Here is a 19725-nt window from a genome sequence, read left to right on the forward strand (position 1 = left end):
CGTACCGGGTCTGGCCCTTTCATTTAAAACAGGTAAGGTTAACGCTCTGTAAGAGACGGAAGACAACACTGACGCTTGGCATCGCATATATGTGAATACAAACCAGATCACAACGCAAACAAGGAGGCACACGTCTATAAGAACATAGCTCAAAGTGTAAGTGCCATCTGAAGGCATCGCGTACCAGCAACTGTTTGGGTCCTGCTACAAAAGGAAGGAAGCTACTTGAGAAACTGAAGTAATTTTCTCTCCAACAAGAGGTAGAGACTGATTTAAAACCTTCACTTTGTCATTTCTAAGTCCTAAGTTTGCTGTGTTCCGTTTATGTACAAGCTGAAACAGTCGTAACGGTTTTCCGAGGCGGGTGATTTCCCGCGTCCTCCACAGCGGATACAGCCCTGCGGAGGCACGAGCAACCGGCGAGAACCGCCGCCAGCCGAGCCTGCTGCGAACCTACCGCCGCCTCCGTCAGCATCGTGCCGCCATTTCCCCACTTGTCCCAACCACACGCTCCTCGAGATGCACACCAGGACTTTCTTAGCAACGAACTACAAGGTCAGATAAACTTTAGTAACTCCCGAAGAGTGAAGCCTCTAAGGCTCATGCAGCGCTCTGGCATCTTAGAAGAGGAAGCCGACCGCACGAGTCAGGCACAGAAATACCATGCAGTGTACGCTCACCTGGGAGTACTGGGGTTAACTGCCTTGCTTAGGCATCTACAGCAGATTCAACATTTCATTTAGTGCAGAGACACACAAAACGCATTCCCACAGCCATCCAGAAGAGAGGGCACCATTAATGTAATCTGGCACGCTAAATCAGATATATTAAATTAAGTTCTTCGTGACTGTTTGAATGATCTGGTCTTTATATGGAGGACAAAAGGGAAGACGCTACTCGGATGTAAGTAGGGAAGGGGCTGGGCATCTCATGCAGGAAGGCTTGCCATAACCTTTAATAATACTTACTCCCCCGACTAAGTCTGAGCCTAATGAGATGGACAGCGGAAGAGTACCGAGGTGAGATGCTACTGCACAGGCACTAAAAGGAAGGAAAAGCAGGCAGGAGGCAGAATGAGACACAGGAACACGAGAATTTAAGGACTACACATATGTGAGGGGAGCACATGTACCCCGCAAGCGCTGTCTGGGTAAGCGGAGCCTTCTGCCTGGCCTCCTCGCGCCCACGCAAGCATACGTCCTTCCGCTGTTGCAACATATTCGGCCTCCGGACATTTACTAAACCAAAGCCAAGTAAAGAAAAGGCAAGGGATCAATCAGCGGATGTCAGTCCAGGCTGCTGCCTGTGAAACTACACTGTTACCGTCTGCAGATCAAAGTTATTAAGACTTTTTCTGCTTTTACCCTTCCCTGGTAAGAGATCATAGGCTTCCATCTCCCAGCCCACAGAGCCCAAGGATGCTGGTACTTTCGGCTGATGAACATCAGCGTGACACTAGGACGAACTGCTAGAACAGGTATCAGGTTTTCGTCAGCGCTCTTCCCTTCCCGATGCTGGATCGACGCTTCTGCGTTGCGACAGCACCATCCGAACCTCAGAAGACTGCCGCCGCAGAGGCGGCTTCGGCGACACGGCCGTGCGGAGCAGGCGGCGGCAGCAGTGACGGCAGCAGGTTCCGCCGGCGCGTCGCCGGGCGGCTAGCTTCCGCCAGGCACGGCAGACCCCGCGCTCCTGGGGAGGGACGGCAGGACTGCTGCGCAGGCCGCCCGGGGGGCGACTGGCCTGGCGACTGTAACTCGCTCGCAAGTTCTGCTGCAACTCCGGCAAGCGTTGGACAAACCCTGTAAATACCGAGACAATAAGTATTGCCGTTTGGACCAAAACGGCAGCAGGAACATACAAGAGAAGCCTGCGGAAGCACCGGCTTTCTGCACCACAGCAATAAAAGCAACGGGCAGCTTCTACACCACTAATGAAGAGTTCTTTCGCTACGACAAGCGCGTGCACACGCGTGTGATGTTTTAAATAAACAGGGTTATTTTCAAGGGATACTAAGCAGATGTGAAGATAGGAATTTGCAAACCTGATGGCATGCAGATGACTTTTACTGCAAAAGTAGATATGTAACCTATTTCAAAACAAAAGCGTTCCAATATTTGGGGTTTTAAATGTAAGTTTAGATTCAGGGAGAGACCATGGGCAAGATCTTGCTTTACTAGTGCAAATGCCAATTCTTCCGTATATTTACAATCAAGCAACCAAAATTCAGCACCCTTAGTTCCTCTTAACCCTACACCTAGCGCTGAGCGCAAACGCTACCCAACCTGCAGCTCAGCAATGCCTACGAGGTGCCCGTTAGCACAACACACAATTTTGCCCCCCATCAGCAGGTGTCTTACGAATCACGATTAAAAATCTCCTCACGCACAAAATAAAATTTGCGAGGTCTTTTGCTAACTTCTGGCAAGCCAAGCGTTCTTTTTCTGTTACTTAACGGTATCAAACTTCTATTGTAAGCTATACAGTGAGTGAATTGCTACCACAGCGATTCCCTTTACTTTCTCCCAAAAGGGAAGAACCTCGCTGGCTACACTGGAGAGTGTCTAAATTCCTTTGAAGTTGAAAATAAATCTTGCCGACAGACACACGGCCCTAGAATTTCTCACTCTTGTTCCAGTTTCTGTTAAGCCGTATCTCTCACTCTTCACATCTTTAGCATACACTGAGGATCAAATATTCTAGCTTGGTCGAGAGACGCATAGCACAGCGACAGGGAAGCCAGAAATGCTAACTTCACGTTACTTCTGCTAACCTCGGAGCTGGCGGGAGGGGAAAAAAAAAAAAAATCAAATCTGAAATCCCATCAATCTTCAGGATTATTTATTTATTTCACACTCACGTGCTCCGAGCTCCAGAAGACAGCTACAACAGCTAGGCGAAGCAAGCAAGCAGAAGTGCTCAAAAAGACGGTTTTCAACCCGAGCTGTTCGCAGGTGCGCTGCCCGGAATGGGGAGCAGCAAGGCCAGCGCAGCAGCTCTCCACCAGCCCGGGCGTCCCCAGGCAGCAACGCAGAACCCAGCGCCGCAGCGAGAGCGGCGGCTGAGGGTCCTGGCGAGACGGGTGCGAAAGCAGCACGGCCAGGGAAGAGTCACGGCAGCTTCGTACCGCCTCTGTGCTCCCACCTTGGCTTCCGACCCGCTGCCGCGTGGCAGGGGGGTCCGGGGCTTGAAGAAGCCCCTCAAAGGCTGCACGAGACAGCTTGGGTTGAGATGAACAAAGACAATAGGGACGCAGGAGCATCCACCCGCTCTCCTCCTCAAACAAGAAGCACGTGCTCTCCTATTCCAGCCCCTCAGACCATGGGAAGCACACGAAGGGCCTCTCCTGGGTGCTGTGGGAAAAGAGCGGCCCTAAGCCACACAACCGGGAAATCTCCTCGTTGTTACTTAGGACCCCTTCGGTATCTGCTGTCTCCTTGCACGCGTGGAGGTCTGCGAAGACAGCAACTACCTCATTTCAGTTAACTGAAAACACAACACGAGCAGCTTGTCAGCCACACGGCAATCTCTGCCGAAGCTGCTGTACTCCTTAATCTAATCCCATTTAATCCAATTTATTGTCTTAAACTGCTGTCTCACTTAACACAAGAACTTCATTCAGGATTACTGCTAAAATACAGCTCTCAACCCGAGGGTCTCGTTCATTCTAAGAACTACATCCGAAGCTACATCTACCCAGGCAGGCGACTGCACGGCCTTTGTAAACACAGCACACTGCCAAGAGATTCTCCTAAAAAAAAAAAACCAAACCCAAACCAAACACACCGAACTGACATCAGTTGACCACCTCAGATGTAACCACCGCCAGTACGTCCTTTCTTTAAGTAAGGAAAGCCAAGGAGTTTTGGTCGTGCGCAGCCCTAAGCTCTGAATCAGGAGTTTGAGCCGTCTATGCGATTACTCACACAGAGACCGAGGCGCACGGCAGAGGCGGGGAGGTTTGCTAGCCGGTACTTAGCGCAAAATGGAATCAAATCATTAACACGTTGCATGCGACGGGAAGACGGAAACCCATCTCCAAGAAGGGGTGCTTGCTGCAGACTCGTTCGTGCGATTCCTCTCCCGAACAGCAGTAGACCGACCGCGACATTAATCTTCCTGGATGCTGCAGTCGTGTTCCACCGCTGCTCCTGCTACTTAAAGAGTACAAGGTAGGTATTGTTAGCTTCCTCCGCCGCGTGACTGAATTAAGGAACGGTATGTGTGCTCAATGTATGCCCGGTCTTTCCATATGGGATTTGCGTACCAAGGCAGTCACTGCATCTGCTGAAGCCGCAGCGAAACACCACGCGTTTCCAACTAACGCAGCCATCAGGCCAGCGCAGTTTTGAGAACGAACCGCTTATAGACGTGAACCACTCCATTCTCATATGATACCTTCTGATGAAACAAAACTGCACGTAAGAAAACAAAAAGCATGCTTATTTTATAAATAAACCCTTTAAAACTTCCATCTGTTGCTATTCTTGGACTACAGGGCAGCCCGCAACTTTGCTACCCGAGAAGTACACAGTGACGATTTGGACGCCAAATTCTACATTCGCTCACCAAAGGTCGTCTTTTAAGTCTTAAAATGAGTTCATTATTAATTTTCCCATTTGTAACACCTCATGAAAGTAAAAAGGAAAGCCAGCAAGATGTAGGTTTGATTCCTCTCTCTCACGCCAGTGACATTAAGGACGTGGCTCATCAAACTCAGAGAAATCATCCCCGAATAAAGCAGTAGGACTATACACATCAATATGTACTGAGGCATTTTCTAAGGGATTTAAGAAACAAAGTTCTTTAAATGATATCATTAGCAACGTGTAGTTAAAAGCAACACAAGCTGCGTACAAAGCGGTAAAATACCAGACGTTAATGCCAGTAAATAACAGCCTTACCAGACCATCGCAATTGCTAATAGCGGCAGAAGCTCCGGGGATGTCGGTTACGTCTCCCACGTAGGCGCAGTTGGTCCACAGGGGCTCTCTCTTCCATAATCTCTCCGCAGCAGTCCTAGTCTGACTTGCGTTACCAGCGTCGGTTCCAGTTTCCACAGAGTCTTCGTACCACTCCACTACGGCCTCGGGAGCCACTAAACGAGTGTTGGGTTTCAGCCGGAGATGGAATTCCCTTCCAAACGCAGTGACGTTAAAATACAGCTGCTTGGGGCTTTGGGATACCTCCCGCGTTGATCTTCTTTGGTGACTTGCAGAGAGGATGTTGGAGACGTAGCTTCCGTCGGCATTGGTACTAATTGGAATCACTAACCCATACGGTCTCGGTCTGCTTTTCCGTAATTCTGCCAAGAGAAATACCCAAAACCAAACTAAAATTAGAACGAGAGCATGGAACGAGCGTGAAGACCAGATGTGCAGCTACAGAAGCGCACGTCACCGGAACAAACGGTAAACGCAAGGACGCAACGGGCCGTTGCCTTGACCATTATGGGCTACGCCCATGCAGAGAGCACTCCAGCTGCGGCTCATTCGCTGTACAACACACCACAACTGCTGCGTGGCCAGGCCCACCGTCAAATGCCACGTGCGTAGGACCCCGCTGCCTCCCACCTCCCCGTCCAAAATTCCCAGTTCAGGATTCCCGTTAGAGCTACTCTAAACCACTCCACCGACAAGTTCAGCTGAAGAACGATAAAAACCTGTGTAGTTTTTAAAAGGACAGGGGACGGTGCCACTTACCACACCAACGTGCATTAAATTATCTACTAGAGAGCTAGTCTGGATATAAGCACCCCAACCTAACGTAGGGTACGTGTCACCGCTCTCTTTAGCTGGAACACACGGGCCTATACATCTTCACTTGGGTACCCTACGGCAAGGCCTTTAATACCCCCACACTGCCAACTGCTGTTACAAGAATGCTTTGTACTACTTTTACGCAGCCGCTGAGAGGACACGTAAGAAAGAAGCAGAAAAGCGTCTGACACATCACCGTGTTAAGCAAGGCACGACAAACCGGGGATAACGTGACGGGAAGGCCGCTTCAACTTCAGGGCAAGCGTACGGATCACGCCAAGGCGGACAGACACAAGAAGCTGTGCCCAGTTACGCGCCTCAAGTAAACACACGCCGCAGACGCTGGGATACACATTAAGCGCATGCAAAAGACCCGCCACGTGCCAAAATTTTCAAGAAGCAGGTCTTTCATGACTCTATTTTCGTAGAACTGTTACAGAGAAAACCCTGAAATACTAATTTACATTTATCTGGGGAGTTTCCTGGGGTTTAGGTTTGCTTAATAGCCACAGAGAGGCAGCGACCTTTTTGAATCCCCTTGTAAGAAATGCCGTGCAACTCCTTCATACGCCTTCAACAGAACTGCTTGCTCCTGTGTCGAGACCTCCATTAAGATTTTGAAAACGAAGTGCCACGCTTGCTTGTAACTGCCATTTGCACACATATTTCTGCAGTCTTAGAAAACTGAAATAGGGAAAAGAACCCCGTGGACATCACGTACCGCTGATACATTCATCGATGGCAGCAGCGGTACAAGCAGTAACTTCCCCTCTGCAGATCTCCGCCAACAAATCCCCTTACCCAGCAACTTGCTATTGCCCTTCCTCTCTGCGTAACTTGAGTAACCGAGTTCGAAAACAACAGAGCAGCTAATTATTAATAAAAAACAACACAGAACTTCACAAATTTGTACCCAACTCCTCCACTTTACTGCAATACATAGAAGGTATAAAAGCAGCAAACCCGCGCTCTGTTGGTAGCACTAAAGCAATCCTCAGGTGACAGCACCGACGCTCAACGGCACGACCCTTAGCCAAGGCAACGCGTCCTAAGCACAAGGCGTGCTTCCAAGGAGCAGCCCTGCTGGAAGAGCTCGGAAAAAAAACCAAAAAACAACCAAAACAAAAAAAACCAACCCCAAAAACCCCCAGTCCCTGCTGTAATAGTGTCAGAGCATCCCCAAACTCCTGAACGGTGTGGCCAGGCAAGGCCATGGGCAACCAATTTCCAGCCGACGTTATCCCAAGGCTAACCTGCTTTAGCAGAGGCATTGGCCAAGCAAGCAAAGCCACGGTAGGAAAAAAAAAAGGTAACAGCAACGAAAGCCCCGTTCGCCTATCATTTTTGTGTGGTTCCCGGCGGTCAGCTGGGGATTCCTGACTAGTTAGCAGCAACGTTAGCTGACGGGAAACCTTCCAACTGGGCTCTGAATTGGCCTAGGTGAATACAATACCCCCCCAAGCCCCCAAAAAGCCTCTTTCTGTGTAGTCCCTTACCCGTACCCCGAAAACAGCATTATTGGCCTAAGAGAATAATTTTTTCGCTCTCCGCTCTCTGCTATTCTTAGGCACCGATGCGAAAAGGAAGAGAATCTTCTGTTTTGCTCAGAGAAAGGTCTTCTCCTGTTATCGCTTATCACATTTGCAGCCCTGCATCAGGACGCACACATGTGTTTCCCGTTGCCTTGAAGTAATTTCACACCACTGTAAATAAAACAAGTCCGTCAAATGAGTTTATCTTTTCTGTGAGACCTGCGTAATCTGGAAGTAATCAGGATATTCGGTGTCCGATTTTCATCCTGTAAAAGGAGAAGGAGAGACATTCCTGGGCCAGGTCAAGCTGTGGGCCAAACTGCTGCTCCGAACTGGCCCAAAGCCTAAGTCTCCCCGCCTGGGTATTGGCCTACGTGAGAGTTTAAAAGACACTTAGCACAGAAATAATTATTCCCTAGCTCTTCTCTTCCTGAGAGAATTGGCTAAAGCATTATTAGAGTGATATTACTGATACTTTTAATTTAAAAAACTCCATGACTGGGTACCTCAGGTGCTACCGCGAAGTGCCACTGAGAATTCCTCAAATAAATATACTCAGTTAAATGAGCTAAATCTTACCCGCTCCCAGTGTGAGTCACACTTGAACGGAGAATTAATAGAGAAAAAGCCCAGGAGCCAGCTCCACTCTCCTGGTAGCAGTGGCTGCTTATTTTAAGAGACTCACGCATTCAACCAATAACTTCAGTAGGAAAACGTTCCCAATGGCTTCACGTAACTGGTTTTTCTGCAATTTTCTTTTATGCCAGTTACCGAGGGATTTGACAGGAAAACAACGAGTGGTACTAGAAGGACGTACACAGACATTTCAATTCTTGCACTATAAGTGCCTTTACACAACACACAAATACCACATCCCAGGCAAGTGAGAAGTTCCTTAACATTTTCAGGTCCCTTGTGCTGAAAACGCCCTCCCCGTCTACAGCTCGCAGTCACCGCGTGGTCTGCAGCAGCAGCCAACTCAACCCATTTTGCCATCCACCTACAAGACCAGGTTCTAAAACCGGGATCCTAACTAGGACATTATCCTTCGGATAATTCCCTTCTAAAACACTGGGAATTCTGAGCCAGGATCGCTAATCTCTCTCCTTCGAGAAGGGACCAAATTAAACCCCTAAACTCATTTCTATTAATTAGACACCAGGCCCTGAACAGGAGACAGAGCTGCTGGGGCGTACACCCTAACTGGGTCAAAGCAAAAATCTAGATGCCCACGTTCCCCGCGCTCCAGCGATGCGATTTCATTCAGAGACTGACATTCCTCCTTTTACCTCGCCGAGATTCTTCCTGCCTTTTTTTTTTTTTTTTTGAAGCGGGCTGTTCAGTGCCAGAGACCACAGTCTGGGGATCAGATTCCGTGTTCACCGCACAACTGAGAAACTGCTTTGCACATCTTGCAGCAGTATTCCCAGATTTCTACTTGCAGGGGCAGGAAAAAAAAGTTATTTTGCTAATAACAAGAACAGCCAGCTAGCCACAAGAAGGTAGGAACAAAGGGTGGAAAATAAGAACTGTCAAGTTTGAGTCAGCAAAAGCCTTTTCCAGAGTCTCCAAATGCTGAGCTAGAAGAGGAAATGCCTTTTGTTCAAAGGCAATTAAAATTAAATGTGACATGACTGAATACTGAAGACATCCAAACTCCTCCACTGACTTATGTTACCCTTTTTCCATAGACCGTACGGCCCTAGGAAACGCTATTCCAGCTGTAGGTGTTCCCTTTCCTACGCTAAAATTTCAGAGTTGATCTGTTCTGCGAATTCAGAGCTTCCAGTAACGATCAGAGAAGAAACGCAGAGCAAGAGAAAACGCACTTAACTTCAAATTTTCTTCAGTTTTTATCCGGCTTTCAACTGCTGCTCCGGTTGCACAACGCTGAGGTTGAAAGGAAGCACTTGAGGAGCATCCCCTTCTTTCACTGGGTGCCAAAACACCTTAGCTAGAGAACGCCCCTGAAGAGGGCTGCCGTGCCTTGGCTCCCCCGTACACGCGCAGCCGAGGAATTCACGCCGCTGGCTCGCAGCACTTGTCTCTGCGCCGGACAACAACTGTGGACAAGGGAGGCTCCAAAGTCCTCAACTTTTTTTTTTCTTTTTAAATCGCCTGCATTTGGAAGAGCATTATTTTTTTAGGCATAAGATTTTGTGAAACACACTGATCAAAAATTGCTCATGTGGTTGTCCACATAGAATTCCAAATGCATAAGCGTCCACTTCAGAACGAAGACTTCAAAAGCACAGCCTAAACTGAAATCAGTGGAATCACTGGAAAAGGAGGAATTTCTGAAAGTTCCGACAAAATATTTCTATGCTTAAACCAAGCTACTCAAGTTTGAAGACGTTACTTTTTTTTTCTTCTTTTTAAAAGTATTTAAACCTCATTTAGTGTCCACTGTTCTGATTATTTATTTGTTCACACTGCATGTAAATCAATTTTGGTAAGAGGACTCTCCCTGTTGCAGCCAGAGGACCGCCCTCTGTGAACAAATCCCTTTTTTGACGGCAGGAGCTCCTTCGCCTAGCACCGGACCTGTGAAATGGCGTCCACTCAGTGCCAGCGCTGGCAGCATCCTTCCTCCCCAAACGTTTCCCGAGCCACGGCAAGGAGATGGAGATTAATTGCCAGGTGCGGTAACCACACCTGCCTCTTTACATTGCTAGCAAATATTTCTATTAGGAACAGCAACGCGGATGCCTGTTAAAATTATACCAACAGCACGACGGCTTTGGCGGAGACGACGCTGGGTACTGTGCAAGGAGACAAACGTGCGGGGACTCCTGGGAACACGCGCCGGAGTTGCCCCAGCAGTGGGCTGTATGCCCAGACCCCGCCTGTCCCACAGCGACGCGACGGGATGCCCAGTGAGCTACCGCCAGCTTCCGGAGCTCCCTCGCCTCTCCTGGAGGACGTATCTGAATGGGCTCGGAGGGTCAGGAAGCTCAGCTACCGCGGCAAAAGGACCGGCTCTCACGCAACGCCTCCAGAGCGTCGCTGTGCCTGCATCCTCCGAGTGGAATTCGCAAGCCACCATACAATCGGCTCGCTGGATGGCAGACAGCCAGCTTTGAAGTACTGGGAAAGAAAAAATTACCTGCTGCTGTAGGAATTAAGAGGACAGCATTTCAAGAAAAAGACTGTCCCACGCTCTGAGATTACCCTTCCATCCCACAGATGCCCACAACGGGGTGAGCACAGAGCTGTTCCAGTCACTTAGCAAAGCGCTGCTTAATAACGAGAAAAGACGGAGCAGCGGCAGGCGGACGGCCCTAGCCCCTAGCCCCTAGCCCCTAGCCCCCCGGGTTCGTCGTCTGTTTTCTGCCTCCCTCGCTGGTTGGTGGTTTCCAGAAACGAAGAAGTAGTTTTGGTCCCTCTCTCTCAACTATCTGGATCACGTCGGAACTCCCCTTCGCTCTGTATTTGGCTGCCTTTAGGTGGCAGAAATGCCCAGAGAGACAGACAGGACAGAAAAGGGGGGTGGATTCCTCGAGAATGCCCACAGAGCTTTGCCCTGGACAGGGAGGAGGCCACGCGGCGAACTTCACCGCAAGCCGGACGAAGAAAAGCAAGGGACTGCAAGAGGAGAGGCTCACGTGCCGTACCTCTCTCTAGCGTCCTCGTTCCTTTACTTCACTGCCAACTTGTCCCAGGGATACAGACGGCTCAAGAAACTCTGCGTGGGGTTTTCACGGCCTCCGCCGAACTGCAGGTGATGGTGGCTTATCCAGGCGGCGGGGCAGCCCGGCACTGCCGTCTTGCAGGTCGGACACGGGAGCTTTCTTCCGGAAGGAGCTCTGAGCAGCGACGAAGCTCTGCTGTGTGGGAGGCTGAGGCAGGGAGAGCGAAGACGCAGCGCCAGCCCCAGTGCCAGCGCCTTCGGGCTTACTATTGCACGAGTGGCAACAGCACGGTCCCCTCCTGCCAGCTTCCAGGCGCTTGCAGTACATTACGCATCAGCGCAGCTCAGTAAGCTTGGTAACTCCCTACCTATAATACATTCCGTACTGATATTTAAAAAAAATACAATCCTATATGCTTTCATTTGTCCTAAGTGACTTTCCAGGCTATGAGAAAAGATTAGCTGCTGACAGCAGCCAGCCCTGGGCCAAATCAAAATATACAACACCGATGCAAAGTGACGCTTAATGGAGACTTAGAAGCAGGACAGCCCATTTGGAGGCAATCCTAATGCAGGTTTTACGGTCGTCGTTAAAACTCTAAACCGAGTAAGCTGTACTTTGTGAACCAGAATTTACAGGATCAAACATGACTTTAAATATTAACAGTTTAAAAACATAAAGCGTAGGACAAATCCCAACGACTGTTAGTGTTAACGAGCTATTTGTGCTTTGAAAATACAGATTTCCCCTCAACAAAGCACCATCGATCCCTGAAACCCAGCGCTACGCACAGCCAGCCTGGTGCCGGTAAGCCATCGGACCCTCAGTCCTGCCACCCTGAACCAAAACCCACCGAGACGCCGTGCGGTTGTGCCGAGAGACACCGACGGGCCAGCAGCTCTCTCTCGCTGGGCACCAACCACCGCCGAGTCCCATCCCAAGGACTGCACAGCCGGACGTTTGGGACCACGGGCTCCCAGAGCCCCCCGCTGACGTCCTCTTCATCGCCCGCCCGCCCCTCCCCAGGTAGAGGAGGGCGAGGCCACATCAGCTGCAGAAGCTGCCAGGGAGCCACGAGAGCCCGTCCCACCCTGAGCACGCAGACCGGGCGCCGGGGCCGCGCGCGGGCTGCCCGCTTCGCCCTCTGCCGTGCGACATCGCCTCTCTCCCGCGGCTCCCGCGCGCCTCAAACCTTCCTGCCTACAGCAGTGCCGGGACCGTGACAGAAAGGAAAAAGTTAAAGGAAAGAAAGTTATTTTCCGGGTTAAGGAATTTTGTCTGATGTACTGTATAATTTAAAAGACGCATTCCTGTACAGCTTATGGTTTCTGAAATTCAAATACAATCCATTTCTTATGGAAACGACTAGACATAAAACACAGGGTCAGCATACCGCTGGGAAAAAAATCTGTTTGCCAGTTAGGTTTAAATGTACCTAACTGTCTCAATTCCCATTCTTCACTGGTCACAGTGGAAATCAACCTAAGCCCAGAAGAACTCAGTGCCAGAACTGAAATTGAGACAAGACCTCCAAAATTTAGAGAAATACTTAAAATTCTTTTCTGAACAAAACCTCAGATCAAAACACGAACCAAAACCTCAAAACTGGAGGTCTAACGGCAACTGGAAACAGAATGGCCCGGGGTCCGTTCCCACCGTTATCGCCCCTCTCCCTGAGAAGCTCCGGAGCAGGCTCCAGCGTGCAGCCACCGGCGCTCGGCAGCACGCTGGTAAAAGGCTCATTTCCCCACCGGGTAAGCCAAGGAGCACCTAAGGTGGCATCCCCTGGCCCCAACGCCCTGGGACAGAGAACGCCAGCTTCCGCATCTTTCCACCGCCTCTCCCGTCCCAGAGAGCACTAAATTATCCGCTCGTTTAAATGAACGCAGATCTTCTGAGAAACTAAACTGCGGGCGCATGCTCCTAATTATACGAAGCTTCCTGTCCTTAGAGAAGAGGTGGAGAGGCTTAAGTTTCAATATGAAGTACCCCGTGGGCACTAACGAGCACCTTCGTACCCTCAGCGCTTCAGTACCCGCGCTCGTCACAGCCGCCAGCCTTGCTGCACCGCGCTTCCTTACGAAGTACATCAGTTTACAACACAACAGTGAACAACTATCGGCAGGCATGCAGCAAACGCACTGCGCCATCAACAGAATATGAAGAGGCCTCGGCACTAGACAAATTTTTTCCAGCTAAAAGAAAAGGTTGAACCCTTCCAATACAGAAGAAGAACGGGCTGAAGACATGGTTTGCCCCAGCCAAACGGAGTAGGCATTTCCTCCTTGACTCAGAAATGCAGAAACGAAGACAAAGCGTCTGACCCGGAGCTGATCTGCCGTGCTCTTCAGAGGGCTGGTTTAAGCACGCTGCGATTTTTAGCTGTTGGTGTTTTATACTTAAGAATGGAAGCAGAGACGTAACGGGATGCAAAAACGCATAGTGAGAGGGCATGCAAATTCAAGTCATGCCACATCACTGTGAAAGTGCAAATGCTCCTGGGTGGTAACGGTGTGGGGGTACACAAGGGAATGCTTGCCTGCATACAAATCACTTTTCCAGAAAATAAACTATTTGTTGAGCTTACTTCTTTTATTTCTGTTTTGATAGCAGCAATAATAGTTAAAAAGACTTACCTATTTGGATCTGCTGTTCTTTACCAGCCTGCAGAAAAGAAACACATGCACAAAGTTGTTAGTGTCATTACTACGCCATGTGGGACAGCAGAGTCCTTCTAGAAAGCTTAAAAATTACTCGGTCTGTATTGCGCTGTTTTTTACACTTCGGCTTTTGGTTTCCAGGGATGGGGTTTTTCCTTAACTGAATAAACAGCTGCTCCCACCAATATACCAGCGGAGTCCGGACTAAGTCTAACATAAATAGAGCTGCTAAGAAATCCTGACTCTGAATGACCCATTCTACACAGGGGGACACTGTGCCAAAAAGCAAGTTCAGTGGCCGAAGAAAGGCCCGAACTTCCGTGGAAGCGACGACTTTGGAGAAGCGCGGGTATCAGGGCAGTGACGAGGCACGCGTGTTGACAACTCTCCTTCATCTCCGCGCCAGAGAAGAGGAAAGTCCACTGGACCTCCCGAGTGACAGCAGGGACAGCCGCAGCAGCCCGATGCCGAGGCCAGCTCCCCACCGGCGTGGTGCTGGCTCTCGCCAGGGGCACGGTACCCAGGGGTATGGTAGCCACCAGGGGCACCCTACCCACCAGGGACACGGTACCCACCAGGGACACCCTACCCAGGGGCACGGTACCCACCAGGGGCACGGTACCCACCAGGGGCACGACGCCCCGGGTGCTGCGGATCAGGCCCGGCCCCGGGGATGCTGCGCGCCCGGCTGAAGGCTGCTCCGCGTTCGGCGCTGGCCCGGCCGGAGAGGGGCGGGGCGGGGCGGCTGCAGCCGCCTGCCGAGGGGCGGGGGGGAAGGACCGCGCTGGGGACGGGCACCGGGCGGCAGGACGCGCTCCCGAACCGCCGCCGCCGCCCCGCTGCGGCCCGGGGCCGGTGCCGGTGCCGCTCGGCCCCCGGCGGCACGGCCGGCTCGTCCCAGCCCCGAAAGCCGCGCTCCGGCCCGCAGCGCCCGGCGGCGGGTAGCGAGGGCAGGGGGCGCAGCTCCGGCCGCTTCCCGGGGCCGCTGGCAGAGGGACCCCGCGGGCAGGGCAGGGCAGTGGCAGGGCAGGGCAGAGCCCGGCGGGCCGGGCAGAGCCCCGGGCGCCTCCCCGCAGGAAGGCGAGGAGAGGAGGGGAAGGGAAAGGAAGGGAAGGGAAGGGAGGGAGGGGAGCGGGGCTCCGGCCCCCGGCGGCACTCACCTGCCGGCCGGCCGCAGCGCGGAGCCCCAGGAGCGCGGCTGCCGCTACCCACAGGGGCAGGAGCACCATCACGAGCCGGCCGCCCGGGGACCGCCGCCCAGCCACACCGCACGCTGCCGGCCGCCGCCGCGCTCCTCCCGCCCGTCGCCTTCGCCGTCTCCCTCCGCCGTCCCCCTCCGGCGCCGGTTCCCGCCGGGGCCGTCCCTGGCAGCGCGGGCTGCACCCCGCTAGCGCCGGCGCCCCGGGGCGGGCTGGGCGCGGGCGGCGGCGGCGGCGGGGGGGCAGGGGCGAGTGACCGCGCCGCCTCCGGCTCTGGCTGCCCCTGCCTGCGCCGCGCGTCCCGACCCGCCGCCCTAATAAAGCCGCACCGGCCCCCGGGCGCGGCTCCGCCTTCGGCACGGCCCGGCTCACCCACGTCAGGGGCCGCCGCCGCCACCCCCGGGCCGGCCCGGGCCGAGCCCCGCAGCCGGGGCCAGCCGGCGGCCAGGGTCCGAGCGCGGCGACGGCCCCGCGGCGCAGGCAGGCAGGCAGGCGGGCAGGCAGGGCAAGAGTGCCGTCTGCCCGCCGCCGCCGCGCTCCGCCCCAGCCCCTGCGGGCTCCCCGCTGCTCGTCCCGACAGGGGAACGCCGCAGGCTGCCCGCAAAGAACCCACCCCCCCCCCCCCGCTTCATCCCGCCGGCCCTCCGCTCCCCGCGCCGGGACGCCGGCTTCGCGGCGAGACGGCGACCCGGAGCAGAGCTCCCCAGCCTGGGGCGACAGCCCCCACTGTCCGCACTTCCCCTCCCGCCCAGGCAGCGCAGCGAAAGCTGCGGCGTCCCCGCACTCCCAGCCCCGACTGCAGTCCGGTCGCCCAGCGACTTCTCTTCCCCCGGCTGGGAGCTGGGCACACAACCCAGTCGCCACCGCACAAAAGGCAACGCTGCCCGGCCGGGACAGAAACCAACATCCACGCGGGCAGGGCCTTCCCCCTCCAAAAATCTTCAAAAACACGCTCCGTACAGTCTTGGGCCCATAGATTTTGCCTAGAAGATGTTATGCAGTTGAGGCTACGCACTAACCAGTTGGTAACGGAGACAGGAGGGGTATCCCCACGGGGGAAACACAAAGCTTTACAAATACTTGTGAGGAGCCGGAGACGAAACACTCCTACATCCTTGCAATTCAGCAGTATTCAAAGTGGGGGCTGAATGTTGTCAGGGTCAGGATTATCTAGGCTTAGGAGAGATGGTTCCTGCGGGAACACCTGGATCCCAGTGCCAAACCACGCTGTCCTGCTGTGCCTTTCCCATCACCGCTCAGGGGATAGGTCACGAGCGACCAAAGGACATTTCTGTCGGCCTCCATCTAGCACAAACAAGTGGATCGTTCCTACTCAAAGGTTTTCAGAATACACGTGTGAAAGCCTAACTATAACAATCTTTTAAGTTGAACTGCCCCCCAGAAACGATCACACCGACGCGAAAAAGAAAATACGGGTTCTACTCAACCTGAGTGGCCTCATAGCAACATTTAAAGAGACCTCCAGCCTTGATTTTCAGGAGATATCTTGGATATTTAAACCACACCAGCCTGTGGAGCAGCCCTGCTGCTTCAGAGAACACGGGTCCTGAACTGCATTCTGTTCTCTCACAAAGCCAAAAAAATAAAAGGAATTTTTCTGAGAAAGTGGGAATGCCTGGATACGTATCTGTTATTACAAGTGTAAGATCATTTCCGTAGCAGCCCGTTACGCTCGGCACGCCGTAACAGCGGGCAGTTGCACGCTGCGCAAGAGCCACTTTATGGAAAGACCAGAATCGGAAAGGCCGAGGTCCCGTAAATGGCTAGGTACAGAATTATTCGTTGAAAGGTAAGTTAAGGACAGTAAGTTCGCAAAGCCACAGAGTCCAAGTTGTCCGTTCAGAACTACCGAACTCCGGATGCCAGCCTAAGCTTGCTTTCGTCTGCGCGATAATTCGGACACCGACTGGCATTACTTGCTAACACACTGCTCCTCCCGCAGGGCTTTTCCCTCATCCAGCGCACAAAACGCGTACCACGCACTTAACGTGCGGCTACTCCACGTTTGATTTCCCTCGCCCGTGTTCATTATGTGACCGCAGACCTTATTTATTGCACATTATTCAAATCCTGAAAACAACGTTGATTTCCTTGTGGGTTTTCCCATAATACAACATACCTGAGTGCTTTGCAAACCATCCGCTTTCTGCGGTGAAATGATGGACCGGCACAATCTCTGGTGCTTCATGCAGGCTAATTATAGGTGCAATTCATCATTTCATCTCCGTTTCTTCCATTTTACCTAGCTAAGCTCCAAGCCAGGCTCCTTCTGATTTCACTCCGCAATCTTACAAACGTGCGAGGTGGGGCTCCCCGCCCTGGGGAATACGCCGGAGGAGCTGGTTTGAGCAATTCAGCTGCATCTCGCAGGAGCTCTGCAGAAAGAGCCGTTCGGATGACTCCCCGTCATCCGGGCGCTGCACGGAGCGCTGCTGAACGGAACTCTGGAGGGAATACCGAAGTCTAGACAGCCTTGACACGACGGACACGGGGAACCAAACTTCTGGCATTTTGTAATGCTGTTTCTGCGATCTTAAAAACATTCTTTCAACAAAGTTGTGTGTATTACATCCTAGGTTGTTCAACTCTTCCAAAGTAGCTAAAAAAGTTTCTAAACGTCAAAGAAACAAAGATAGACAAAAGACAGACCTGGAGGCCAGGGCAGGTACTCTGTTTTGTGGTCTTTGAGAGCAAAGAACCAAGGTTTGACAGAATTGTACGAGAGCAAAAATAAAGTGTTAAAATTAGATGCCTCATCAGCTGTTTCTAGTAAGAAACCAGACTGAGTCCCATACCTGCAGCAAACGTAAATCAGGGCAGTATTTGAAAATCAGTGAAAGACGTTTCTCATCTCTAACAGCCAAGTTCGGATATACTATTATCAAAGAAATATATTTTCTCATGTGTACTTCAAGTCTGATATATATACATATGCATAGAGTATTTACATATGCATGTACATATATATCTCTGTTAAAAATCTGTTAAGTATTGGCAATTCTAAAATTACTCTTGCTAGCGCTACATCAGACAGGCTTCCTGCATCTGTGGGGCTTCTGTCGAAGCACTAGGCTGACAGGTACAAATATTTTATGAACCTGAGGTTAGGCCCTGAAGTCTAAAAGGCTTTGCACAGGGCCGGGTTCTGGAGGGCGAAGGCTGCAGCAGTATTTGCGTGGCAAGAATAACACTTATGGCAGTAAGCACCCAACGCTGTGAGCAAAATGTGGCATTACCTGATTACAAAGGCTCTGGAACACCGTCTCCGTGAAATCTCACGTTCTCTCACAGCGGAAGTGCCTGCAACACAAAACAATTTCAAAGCAAGTTTTAACTGGAACAAGAATTCAAACTGAGAAACTTTAAAGAAGAATATTCCCTCTATGGAACCAAGAGAAATTAACTGAACAGGAGTTTTTGCAATGCTATCTAATACGAGCTTTCAAATATTAAAATTTTTTTTGAGACAAGCCCCTAGTAAACTTAACTATAACATCTAGGACTCATATCTATAGACTAGACAAATCACAGCCTTCACCGCTCATGTCGCACACGTGGTTTAATATTCAGTTTTGCAGTGACATTTCCTGACATTTAGGAACCATTCGAGTTTACTGAGTTTCTGACCTACTACCTTCTCTGCCAGTCTGCATTTGATAACCTTTCTTAATAGTGGCCGGTTTGGAAAGCATTAATTCTGTTCTTTCCAAAACAGACATATCACTGAATTTGCCCGGGGTAAAACAAGCTGCCTATTTAAGACGGCAGAGATACCCACTTTGAACGCCTGTTTTAGAAGGCTAAAAATATTTTCTAAGCATGGTGCAGATGGCTGCCTGTTTTCATGGGAACTGCCACAGCAGCGGGCCACGGAGGACGTCTTTCTTTAAGAAAAGATAAGGCAGGCTGGTTCAGAAAAAGGCACGAGACGGTCCAGATAAGGTAGTTACAGATTAATTGACTTTCTTTGCCACCTCCACAAACTGAAGAACACATCCCTTATACAATGCTTGGGCTTTTTTTTTCTTCTCCCCGCCTCCCCTTTCAATCTTTACCATTAAAACCACAGTTTGTTATTTACTTCCAGATACCAGCTCTGCTGCAATTTGGCTTTGGTGCCAAAGCCTGGCTTCCTTTAATGATTCCTCCACGAAGCGTGCCCTGATCTAAACACGACCGAAGGGCAGGATCCTCCGCGAGGCAGGGAGACTGCAGACCCAGATCTTGTTCCTGCGAAACCGGAGTACGTGCCCACGACCCGGTCAGGTTTCCCGCCTGCTAACCCTGGGCTTAATGAAAAGTACCAACAGGGCTTTTTCCAGGTAATTAGAGATGCAGGAGGCCTACAGCGCGATCGTTAAACCTAACGCAATATAAATCAGTTTCCTAGCACGGGACGCATCTGAAAAGAACGCCCGCGCCTCGTTTTTAAACCTGGTTACTATTTGCATTTCCGTAGCGGTGCTGGAGCCGCCCTGTAGCAGCCGTTGTGAGCGCACACGACGGAAAGGCCACGCACAAAGACCTTGCGGTGGAAGGGCGGCAGTCGTGCTACTGCGAAAAACCCCCAAACCACCCGAACCCTGGATATACAAGAACCAAATCTCATGTCCTTACAGGGAAACCCATCCCTTCCTGCGTGCTCGCAGGGTCGGCCGTTCCGCTGTCCTCAGGCCGCAGAGTCCCGGCTGCAGCCGAAGGGTCTCTTCTGCTCCCCGGGCAGCTCGTCGGCGTCGCAGGGAACGACGGCGCCGCAGGCGGCTCCGGACCCCGTGGCCACCATCGCGCAGGCGCGTTAACGTTGCCCTTACGAGCCAGAAGACCGCCTCCTCCCCAGCTCCGCTACGTGACGACTCCGGTCGTGCGTTCCCAAGCCGCAAAAGCCTTTTTTGCCGAGACGGCACGTTTAAAATTTTAGCCTT

The 19725-nt window shown here is 51.8% G+C and overlaps 1 protein-coding gene across 1 annotated transcript in view; it reads right to left on the bottom strand.

The window, feature by feature from the left end:
- Positions 1-15025, bottom strand: part of ADAMTS3 (ADAM metallopeptidase with thrombospondin type 1 motif 3) — a 129771-nt gene extending 114746 nt beyond the window's left edge. The window contains exons 1-3 of the mRNA XM_075501328.1: positions 14744-15025; positions 13560-13587; positions 4905-5305 (exon numbers count right to left, since the gene is read on the bottom strand). Coding sequence (XP_075357443.1) covers positions 4905-5305; positions 13560-13587; positions 14744-14812 — 498 coding nt within the window. The 5' untranslated portion in view covers positions 14813-15025. The remainder of the gene's footprint in view (positions 1-4904; positions 5306-13559; positions 13588-14743) is intronic.
- Positions 15026-19725: the final 4700 nt, after the last annotated feature.

This window comes from Mycteria americana, chromosome 4 (genome assembly GCF_035582795.1).
Source record: "Mycteria americana isolate JAX WOST 10 ecotype Jacksonville Zoo and Gardens chromosome 4, USCA_MyAme_1.0, whole genome shotgun sequence".
Taxonomy (NCBI): Eukaryota; Metazoa; Chordata; class Aves; order Ciconiiformes; family Ciconiidae; genus Mycteria; species Mycteria americana.